The sequence below is a fragment of the Belonocnema kinseyi genome, chromosome 6 (genome assembly GCF_010883055.1).
Source record: "Belonocnema kinseyi isolate 2016_QV_RU_SX_M_011 chromosome 6, B_treatae_v1, whole genome shotgun sequence".
Classification (NCBI taxonomy): domain Eukaryota; kingdom Metazoa; phylum Arthropoda; class Insecta; order Hymenoptera; family Cynipidae; genus Belonocnema; species Belonocnema kinseyi.
This window is the reverse complement of record NC_046662.1, coordinates 139,823,487-139,835,547: the sequence shown is the minus strand read 5'-3', so window position 1 is coordinate 139,835,547 and position 12,061 is coordinate 139,823,487. Positions and strand designations below refer to the sequence as shown.

At 32.2% G+C, this 12,061-nt stretch overlaps 1 protein-coding gene across 8 annotated transcripts in view; it reads left to right on the top strand.

Annotated features, from left to right (window-relative positions):
• LOC117174092 (speckle targeted PIP5K1A-regulated poly(A) polymerase-like) overlaps positions 1-12,061 on the top strand; it is a 209,117-nt gene that overhangs the window by 145,577 nt on the left and 51,479 nt on the right. For 7 of the 8 annotated variants that reach the window (XM_033362795.1, XM_033362799.1, XM_033362797.1 and 4 more), the window contains 2 exons: positions 1,316-1,404; positions 1,500-1,805. In XM_033362795.1, coding sequence (XP_033218686.1) covers positions 1,316-1,404; positions 1,500-1,805 — 395 coding nt within the window. The remainder of the gene's footprint in view (positions 1-1,315; positions 1,405-1,499; positions 1,806-12,061) is intronic. The other variant, XM_033362800.1, reaches the window with a different exon arrangement.

Genomic DNA, 12,061 nt, shown 5'->3' with positions numbered 1-12,061 from the left:
AAGATCGCTTGCCAACATATTATTCTCGTACTGATTTTATTATATATAGAACTTTATATTCTTTACGTATTTTTCCAGCACTATCGTTCTAACTAGGGGAAGGCCTAAGGGCCGACATTCAAATCGACGTCCGTGTGATCATAATTCACAAGATTATCGAATTCCATTCGACACATGTCGCGGGTTTTTTTCAGTGGGGCCCGGTTTTGAAAATATGAATTTTTGGAAATATTGGTTGCGACTTGTGACTCCGTATCAGTTTATTATTAATCAATAAAGAATGACTAATTATTAATTTTTTTCATGATTTTGGGAAAGACAGTAACCACAGAAACTCAATCATTCCGTGGTTTTTTTTTGGTGAAATATAGGTATTTCCAAACCGAAAATATTATGGAAAGTGACAATAATTCTTCTGGTAAAAAAGTATAATTTATCACGATGATGATTTAATATGTGTTTAAATTACAGTTTATAGCGATGAAATTATGAAAAATTCAATGCGGATTTTTCAATTTGTAAAAAAAAAACAATTTTCCTGAAAAAATATTTGAACCTCACAGCAACGGAGTCGCAAATTCGATAATGTTTCGAATTATTCTCATGCGACCTTGATTTGCATTTCGACCCTCAGGCCTTCCCCTTGTAAGTTGAAAGTCAGTACGTTACAAATGTTTAAAAATTAGATTTACATAACGTTCGATTCGTTAAAGAGAAATCTATCATGATAATTGATTAAAAATGGTTACGACTTCAACAAATAATGAATGCATGAATGTTTTTTCACTCCAAAAAAATTTAATATCAAATATTAACCTATCCTTTTACAAATTCTAAACGTGAGGCGTCGATGAAAACTGAAGAAGCCCAAACTTTCAGAAACTTAATCCATTGTCATGAATGATCAGAATTTCTGACGTTCCGTAAGAAAAAGATTCACTTTGTCGCTATAGTCTTACGTATGACGACATATATCTGGATAAGTTCCAACATTATAGTCATAAAAAGAAACCTCTATGTAGAAAAAAGATATACGGGGGCACATTTGAAATTAAAACTTTGAAAAACTTCCGTGATATTGGTATAGCATCACCAGATAGAGCATATAATGATTTATTCTTTCCTATCGAACGCGAATATTTCCTAAACTATGATCGAAAAAGTGGGCCGTTTCTTGTGGAGCGTCACATTTAAGGAATTCCTCTTCTGCTTCTTCAAAACACGTTTGCCTTAGCTTTTAATGATATAAGTATTCAAATTTATACCAATCATATAAACTTAATTCTACGATACTTATGGAAAGATTCTATTGCAGTAAACCTGTCGATATTTTGTTAAACGCGAAGAGTTTACAACTCCATGGAACGAGATTAGAAGTAAAACCAAGGACAGTGTATCAAAATAGTAAGTTACAAATTGCAAAGGAGTTTTCAAAGTGATACCTGTCTAACTAATGCCTGCAAAATTACTATTAATTAATTTATATCTTTCTTTTTTAGACTCGGTTCCAAAAAATAATAATAAAGCACACGTCGAAGGAATGAAGAAACAAGAGAGTGAAACTAGTTTTGAACATCTCAAGCCAATTTTCGAACAAGGGAATGGTTTTGATGATCAGTTGAGCTCATTTTTGAACGCAATTGCGCTTAGTCAAACTGAAATCGAGACGCTGTACGAATCAGTTTGCGTAAACTTAAACCGCTTATTTCAACAGAGTTTCCCCAAATGTAAAACGAACAGGTTTGGCTCGACGGTGACTGAACTCGGATTCAAGAACTGCGATCTGGACATTTATGTGGACATAGGTACAGGTATTGCATTTAAATTTCTGGGTGGCTCCTAAACCGGGAAACCGGAAAATAATAGAGAACTTATGTTTTAAGAGGAATTTTTTTCAAATTTAATGTTCGATTTGAAACTCTTTTGGGATTGAACAGTTAAATTTGAAACACTCTCAAGTATTCAATCATTGAGTTTGCAATGGGTACTTCTAAAATCCTTTACTTTTAAAAATTTGCATTATTTATTTCTTAATGATTATCCGTTCGTTTGAAAATCAAAAAATCTTCATTTATTCGCAAGTTTGAGCACGCCTTCGGCACGCATCTGTCTATTCTCCCGCTCCGCTTTCGATAACGTATTTGCCTCGCCGGTTTTGAGTTGAAGTTTCCCCATGTAAAATGCGTGGGGAAAAATCACTTTTTTGTGTTTTTGGAATAATTTATAATGGTTTGAAAAAATGTGACCGGAAAGTATGGTAGCCTCTTGAGAATTATCCAACAAAGAATTTTATGTATCAGACATATGGGGTTGACATCTCTATCCACCCTCACGAGTACCTGAAAACTACCCTTAAAACAAAAACTATCAGTTCATCATGAAATCGACCTTTTGAGCACTGTATTCTTGTATTTTTTTACTTAAAACTATTACTATTGGTCTAGTGGCTTAATTATTATCATTGGTTAATTGATTATTAATTATTTAAACAAAGGAAATTTGTTTAAATATTTTAATACAAATTCCCCTCCCCTTAAAATTATTACTATTGGTCTGATGGAATATTTAATAAGATTGGTTTATTAATTTGTAATTGTTTAGACAAATGTAATTTGTTTAAATAATTTTTCTTTCAATATTTGTTTATCATTAAAAATTATCACTTTTGGTCTATTGGAATATTGATTGACATTAGTTCATTCATTTTAAATTATTGAAACAAGTGAAATTTTTTCGAATAATTTCGTTTCGAATTAAAAAAATATAAAAATTAGTACTGTGGGTCTAGTAGGGGAGACTGGAGTATTATGGATCACGAGGAATTGCAGACCTGCGCAATATTTTTCTTCCTTGTAGTGGTAGACAACTCAATATCACTGGCGTCAGTTCGCTTCATGTTAAGTTAATTTTCCCTGCAGCACTCGACTTGTTTACACGCAGCGTGATCTCGATTTGACAGGAAACAGAAATGTGAGTCTTCGTGATTTTGTTTTTCACTTTGTGTTTGGTTTATTTTTACCACATTTTCCGAGAACCAACTCATGTAAATATGTTCATAATATTCGTGGAACCTTATGCCTTCGAAACACACAAGAGATTTTGCATGAAGTTTGCATTGTGCTACTCTTATGCTGCCATATTGTGAAAACAGCGTTCGGGGAATTATGGACCACTTTTTTCGGGGAATTACGGACAACTCAGTTCTTGACATTTGACAACCTATTTCGTGTATTTAATGTGTATAAGTGTCTTTTCATGCAAAATTTCAAAACAGGATAAGTTTTTCCGCAATTTCTAATAGTTTTTTGATTTTTTTGGTTTTTTCGATTTTAAAAATAAAATAACTGATAAAAATTTATGTTTTCAGCTTCTTTTTTCTTAAACACCACCATCATTTTGAATTGAGAATAAAGTTTTGTCTACCACACCTTTTGATTTTTAATCGATATAAAAAGTGGTCCGCAATTCCCCGAGACTTTTCAAAATCGCAAAAACACCATTTTTGCGCTAAGTGATATAACTTGTATGATTTAATACAATTTCACTGAACTGCCGCGACCCAAAGAGAGATTACTTCTCGTACTACATAATCAAGCTTTGACATTTTCCTAAAAAGTCATTTTTCGCGAGTTTTGAGCAAAAATCGAATTGCGGTCCATAATACCCCAGTCTCCCCTAATAATTAATGACTGATTAATAATTAATTTAATAATAAATAATTTATCAGATATATTTAAATAATAATTTTTATTAAAATTTAAAAAAATAAATAAAGTTAAACAATGTTGATAAGTATTCCACTAGACCAATAGTAATAATTTTTAAGGAAAAAAAGAATTGTGGAAAAAAATTGTTTAAACAAATTCTATTTGTTTAAATAATAAAAAATTAATGTACGAATGTTAATAAATATTCCACTAGACTAATAGTAATAATTTTTTGGGGGAAAACGAATTGTGGAATAAAAAAATTTATTTAAATAAATTCCATTTGTTTAAAAAATTAAAAATTAATAAACTAATGATAATAAATATCCCACTAGACCAATATTAATAATTTTAAGTAAAACAAAGACGACAATACACTGTTCAAAAGGCCCCCATACTTACCCGTCACATTTTTTCAAACCCTAAACAATTATTTTAAAAACTGAAAAAACTGATTTTTCTTAATGCATTTTACATGGAAAACGTCAAGTCAAAACCAGCAACTATTAAAATAAACAAAAATAAAAAATTACGGAATTTCTTTTTTCGGTTTTGGAATTAAATGGGGGCGATCGTTGCCCTTTAGCATGCAAAACAATTTTGCCTTGTATTTTTAGACCACCCTATTGTTTATGTATACTTTCTCACATTGTTCATATGCCTTTCAAAATTAAAGGTCAAATCATTTACAACTGTAGTTTCTTAATTGTGAATTTCCTTTTGTTAATGCTCCTTCGGCTTTAAGAAATACAATCTCATCACGTGTCTTGCTCTTCGTACTCGATTAAATTATATCCAAACGCGAAATTTTTTATATTATGTTGAAGTTTTTTGTATCTTGGACCGGGATTTCTCTTTTAATTTTTGTTTGTTCATTTTTTCATATCTTGCATAGTTTAACTGAAAAATAAAATCTATTATTATTTAAACTTGTTAGTCGTTTTTTCAGCCAAGAAAATCAGAACCGTTGTGGAAAAGAGGCTGGTTAACAAACTTAAACTTTCGTTTTGGTACCTATAACCATCTACTAAAGCGTAATCAAGTCCGATTTATCTTTCAAAAGTTATCCAGTATGCAGACGACAACGACGATGAAGATAAATAGGCACCATATTATAAGGCTTCAAGTTCCTGAATTGTGAACGTAAAATAATTCGAGATATTTATTAACAAAACGTAATATTTAAAATTAAACAATTATTTACTGTGAAAAACTCTTAGAAGGATTTATTGTATATCCTTTAAAGATAAATAATTTATGAGGGGTTAACCACTGCTGAATTTAGGTGTAAACCTTTTTCTAAATCCCTTTGAATTCTTTGTATTTTTGTATTCTTTTTCATTATTTCGAATTTGTTTGAACGCACTTAAATTTTATTTTATTCTCTTTAATTATTTAAAATTCTTTTTAACAAATTCAATCAATTCAGTTCAGTTGTATTTTACATTATAAGCTCACCTGTCATTTGACTTTAAAAATCTGGTTTGCACTACTCAGTAATAAGTCCCATCTCATAAACAAAGCAGTTCAACTTTCAACCAGTTAAAATTTTTATTTTAAATAAAAAACAGCTGAACTGAATGAAAAAGACGAATTTTTAACAAAATAAATAAATCCTCAACTAAAACAGATTATTGTCCATCAGAAGTTCGAGAATGCTTATCCTAAAAAAGCTGCTCACAAGCTTCATCCTCTGCTTTTAATTTTCTTGAAGGGTGGTGGGGGGCAACCTCCTTCACAGCTCAAAAACGTTGAAGCGTTTCTTGCAGTTTATCAGAGGTGCAATGCAAGACTGTACGTGGTATTGAGAAAGTCGGTACCATAGACATCGGGCCCTAAAATATCAATCAAGTCAGGTTCCAACAAATGAGAGTCTGCTAAATTAATGTCTTTAAATAGACATAGATCAAAACGTACTTGAGTTCCTCTAGGACCGAGAAGCATAACTTAAGCCTTAGCAAGAATTAAAACGTGTCTTGGAGTCGAAATACTTGCCGCGTTAGACAATGTACTAGTTGGAAGCAAGTAGTCCTTATTAATTTGAAAGCGGTCTTATTGTGATTCGCGATAGAAGTTACATACTTCGAAGAAGCGTGGAGAATCGACGAATATTGCTTATCTCTGCACATTGTACACCTGCGGTTGAATTGACATCATTGAAATTTATGGGCACCACCACTGAGCGGGCCATTAAGAAGGCTGATTTACCACGCGTATGGGGGCCGCACTTGTATGTAAAACTTGTTTGGAATTTTCTCCAGATTTGATTGAGTAGGGACGGACTTTTGAATGATGTGTGTCTCCGCAGCAATCATACCAAGTACATTAGGATGCTGTTCAAGAAACTATGTTTTCATGAAAACTGGGAAATCATGCCAATTTATTAATATTTTTTGAGGCTCCAGCAGCTCTAGAGACAACCTGACGATCTTTGACACTTCGCTATAAGATCAACCTGCCACATCTTACGAGATTGAGGATCTAGATGGCTGGCCAATACATACATCAACCATATTCTCCAATTTTATTATTGATGTAGATTTTTTGACCAGGGAAGTTAATTAATAGTTTTAGATGATAATTTTGTTTGTCTACTTGGTCTAAATCATCAATATTATTAAAATGTTGATTATTCTTAAGATTGTGACAAAAATGCTCACTACCTCCGCTGGGATATGAGCCCAGGTCATATCATATCCCAGCGGAGCTAAAGAACATTTTTTCATAATCTTAAGAATAATTAATATTTTAATAATATTGATTTAAACCAAGTAGACAAACAAAATTAGCATCTAAAACATATTCCCCAATGCTTTACAGGCATTTCAAGATTTATCAGCGCGCGTTTAATACACTGAGCTTAATCGCTAAACGCAAGCAAATCTTCCGCAGATTGCTTTCTTAAATATGGAAATTGCATGAAGGCAGTTATAAGATTATTAATATTAAGACAAGTGCTAGAAAATCGCACCTTCTAAGACTCTCAGATTGATAAATAATTTGTGTTTGGTCGTAGCCACGTCTTTAACTAAATCAGCCACGGAACCTGTGAGACATAATTTTAAATACTGAAACTTTGTCACGTTGTTTAACTGCGGGTCACTGAATAAGAGAGAACAGGTCACAAAATTTCTCCCAATATTCGTAACGACCTAAAAATATCGAGAGATCTAACTTGGATAGTTTCGCGCTTCAAAAATTCAAGTACGAACCGTCCTTGTCCACCGGTCCATGCGCAAGAGTAGAAGCATTTATCATTGACGTATTAAATAGATCTGGGGTTCGCAAAATCACGTTTTTGCGGGATTCTTAAGCATTTCCAAATTGAGCGGATGCGTCATCAACTATGTAAATACCAGTAGCGGAATGTTCCTTCACAATTATTTCGGCGTGAGTCGCGCGAACCTGTTCAAATATTTTTTCATGGATACGAGTCGCTTTTAAGCTATATTGCACGTAAGGCTTTCTGGAGTCCCTTCCTCAAGTTCGCGCTTGTACCCGCCTAATTTCTGCCGTCCGGAAATTTTGAAAAGACCATAATACTTCACCGTATATCGCCACTCACTTAAGACGGAAATGGGATTTGTCAATATAGGAAGAAAACAGAATGATGATCTCAACGCACGTGATGCTTACAATTTTTTTACGAATTTAATGCAAAATAACAGATGAAGTCCCGTTAAATTCAAATTAAAGGCAATACTCCATCTACAAGTGAAATACAAATGATAAATAACCACAATAATGCCAAGTCTAGATTCTCCAAAGAGTACATACTCTCCCCTCAATCAGGATCGAAGGATAAAAAATGAACGCAGTTTATAGCAAACAAGGAGTCAATTTATAAATCATAATCAGAAATAATAAAAAAACATGTCAGAGGAGAGAGGTGGGCCAAGTAGAAAACGACCATGATTTACGAAAAACAAAGCACGAATGAAGAGATCAGTTAACAATAAACATTACAAAGAATTGGGACAGCCACTTTTTAATCGCTTAAATTAATACCTAAAAAAACTTAACTAAGCACCTAAAATACGAGTCCAGACGCCGAACCCTCAAGCTCGTCTCAGGAGTGTTAATGAATTAACAAAAAACTCTGACTCTGCAGCAATTACTCTAGTCGACCGTGTATGTATATAAACTCGAATTTTATATCTATACGTGATTGAACGATAAGCCCACTGCTGGTAAAATAAATCCCATGCCACTCGAACAGAAAAAAAATATCTTTGTAAATAATTTCAAGAATAAAATCGAAGTCAACGTGATAGATATTATTCCGAATGAACGGAATATTTTCATTTTTAAAATAACATAAGAAAGGCGTAGGAAAGAGTCATCGAAAATACCTTCTTAGTTGACTCTGTAAAGAATTTAAGCTAATTCGTTCACAAGTATCTAAACTCTGAATCTGTTTATAAAAATGGTTCATATAATAGTTAATACTTGAAAATTTACCAAGTATTTTAGAAAAACGTCATCGGAAAGATAATTTTAGTTGATTATGAAAAGAGATATAGCCTATTCGTTGACAAATAGCCAATCTGTGAATTTGTTTATTGAAATTGTCTGTATAATTAATCACTTCTGTAAATTTACAAAGCAAAATGGAAAAGAGTTATGGGAAATTAATTCTTAGCGATTCCGGAAACAAATGCCTGTTCCTTGACAAATAGACAAACTTTAAATATTGGTCTTGGTGATTCATTAAAAAAATTGATGCTAGTCGTTGAAAAATGGCCAAACACTAAATTTTTTTACAATTTTTTTTTTTTTTAATTAATGATCAATTCGTATAAATTTACATAACAACAGAGAAAAGAGTAATTTGAAAGACGTCTTAGTTGACTCCGTAAACAGATTGTGTTTGTTTCTTTAAAAGTAGCCAAGCTCTGGATATATCTATAAACATTGTTCAAATATATGCTAGTCATTGCAAATTCACAAAGCAACATAGAACAGAGTCATCGGAAAAACATTCTTAGTTGATTCCGTAAACAAAGGTGCCTATTCCTTGAAAAGTAGCCAAACCCTCAATATTTTTATAAAAACTGTTTAAATAATAATAATTGTACATTTTCAATGTATCATAGAAAAGAGTGATTGGAAATACATTTTTGGTGATTCCGGAAAGACATGCCTATTCGTTGAAAAATGACCGAAATCTTCATTTGATGAAATACAGAAATTGATCATTCAAATAGATTTGCAAATCATTGTAGAAAAGAGTCCTTAGACACATATTCTTAGTTGATTCTTTAAACAAATTGTGCCTATTCCTTGAAAAATAGACAAACATTAATTATTTTTATGAAAATAGTTAAAATAATTAAAATATGGGGTGTTATTGCTCAAGTGTACCCACTCAAAAAGTCAAAGTAGTCCGATCTAAGTTAAGCCGAGGTAAATTGTTGTGATATCCCGAGTCGAAATATAGACCCTCCTTTACACCTCTAAACACTCTGATCATGGAGGTTTTAATATTATCTAAAGAGGTTTTATTCTATTATAATTTAACCCCTCTTTAGCTCCTCCAAAAATGTTATCAGACATTTTTACCTGATACGTCAAATTAAGATGGCATCCGACAGCTTGACAACAGTGTTTTACTATCTAAATTTAAATTTGTAAAATATAAATAACTGATAGTTAAATTCTGCTAATATAGATTAAGATAGTGGAAATCAGTTATTATGTTTTAGTACCCCATTAAGGTAATTGTCGACATCATGAATACTGACGTTTCAAATGAAAATGCCTAACAACAATTTAAGCATGAAAAAAACAAACATGATTTTTTCTAATACTTTCTTTATTGGTATTAATGAAGGTTTATACCGTAAAAGAGTAAAAACTTATGCAAACATGAAAAACTTACAGTTTAATAATCATAAACAGTTTGTAGTTAAAGCGGCGTTAAGCACTGAGACCAATTTATTATATTCGAATCCAGTATTCGATTCGATTCGAATGCACCTTCTTGATAGGGATGAATCCTTCTTGATAAGGAAGAATGTCCTGTTTGAAAGTTAATATCTTGTATTAAAATTTGTTTCAAAATCATTGAAGTTCAGGTTCTTTTTGAGTTATCCTCCGGGCAATTATGAAAAATATGAAACCGGTTAAAGAATGCACCTGCGACTCTGAAACTTTTAAAGCAAATTTTTGGAAAAACAGGCTTCCATTTAAGCAAAAAACAAAATCGATTTTTTGAAGCCGTTACATGGGTCGCCCCCTGTAAAGCTATAAGCCAAGAACAAACGCATTTGATAAACTTGTTTAAATTTCAAAAGTAATTTTAATTTTAATGTTTTTTTTTTAAATAATAGCACAGGATTAATTTATATTTTCAATTGTTTAAGATCACAATACTCTTTGAAGCTGTAACTGAAAGTAAAATAAAATAAAATCTAAAAATTCATAATTTTGTACTGTTAGTTCAAATTAGAAGAACATAATTGTTTTTGAGAATCGAAAATAAAATAAAATTCGAAATGTTCTTAATTTGTACTGTTTATTATTCTATTTAAAAAAATTGTTTCTGAAGAATGTGAGGCGGCCATATCATTTTAAAAAGAAACATTCAGAAATACGACAACATATTAGTTACAGTCGTAGTTTTTCTTTAAAAATAAGTAGCCAAGGATGAAAGCATATTTTTAATTGCTTAAGGTTTCAAAAATCTTTTAAATTTGAAAAAGTCATATGCATCGAAAGCTTGAAAGCTGTCTGACTTAAAAAAAAATTAAAAACAAGAGCACAGGATGAATTCATTAACATGTTTTAAGATTAAATAAATGTTAAAAAAAAGAATGAGAGCCAGCCGAAATCTGTACGATCGCAGTAACTTAACAGTATAACTTTTCTCATCGTTAATGTAAACAGACTAAGACAACACATTCGCGGTAGAGCTAGTAACATTCAGCGACCACATACCAACTTATTAACATAGGATAGTTTAATTTTCAACTAAAAATATATCAATTTTGATCCAAAAATGCAACAATGTAATTTTTCTTTAAAAAGTCAATTTTCAATAAAAAAGTGTTTTAACAAAAATATTTCATTGTTAAACAAAAAAGATTACAATTTTAAATGAAAAACAGTTAAACCTAACCAAAGAAGACGAATTTTTAACAAAATACTTGAATCCTGAATTAACGCAGATTAATTTCCAAGCATACAGTAGCATTTTCAAGATCAAGAAACTTATTTGGAAAAAAAGACGATTTATTAACCAAATACTCTGAGAATGTTACTTTATTCAATCAAATAATAGCCAACGCCTGCTTTTGACAATGCGCCTGCTAGATCTTAATACTCAAAAAGAACTTTTAATTCAATAAATCAAGCGACAGGCTTTACGTAGCCACTAAAAAAAGAGCAAAATCTTAAAACTCAATGCGCAAAAAATGTACAAAAGCTTAATAACCGCAAGCACTACACAATTCATTAATATGGCAATTCTACCTTTAGTCACAAAATCTTATTCAAAAAAAAGTACATATCCAAAGTTGAAAAATTACTTATAACTAATTCTCTAGCCTCACCTAACTCATCTATAAGAGATTAGGCTCTTCCTCTCATATTCATTTTGTATATATCTACTAACTTTCGTGATTACCCAATCTCATACTCATAGTCACATGGATGCAATCATTTTCGAATACAAAGGGAGGGAATCCTAATGTACCAAAAAGGGTATTCGGAATTCGTAACCTGATCATCAGTGATGAGGTAGTCATACTAGGCAGTCTGATAAGTCCCTGAAAAATGAAACACGCAGACGTTTTTTTGGCCAAAGTCGGTTTTATTTTTCAACATACTCTCCTTTTAGGTCGATACAGCGAATCCAACGATTTTCTAACTTTTTGATACCATCCGAAAAGTACTCTATCTGAAGGTCTCCAAAATACGCCTCAGTTTCAGCTATGAGCTCCTCATTTGAGTAAAAACGCTTACCGGTGAGCCATCTTTTCAGGTTAGGGAACAAGTAATAGTCGCTGGGGGCCAGGTCTGGTGAATACGGTGGCTGAGGAACCATTTTGAAGCCGATTTCATGCAATTTTGCTTGTGCAACTAAGCATGAATGAACAGGCGCATTGTCGTGATGATAAAGCGGTTTTTTCTTCAAATGCGGTCGTTTTTCGGCAATTTCGATTTTCAATCGATCCAATAATGATGAATAGTATGCTCCGGTTATGGTTTTGCCTTTTTCAAGATAGTCCACGAATATTATGCCATGTGCCTCCCAAAATACGGAGGCCATAACCTTTCCGACCCATTGTTGCGTTTTTGGACGCTTCGGAGCACTTTGGCCCGGTGGAACCCACTGTTTTGCCTGTTGCGTT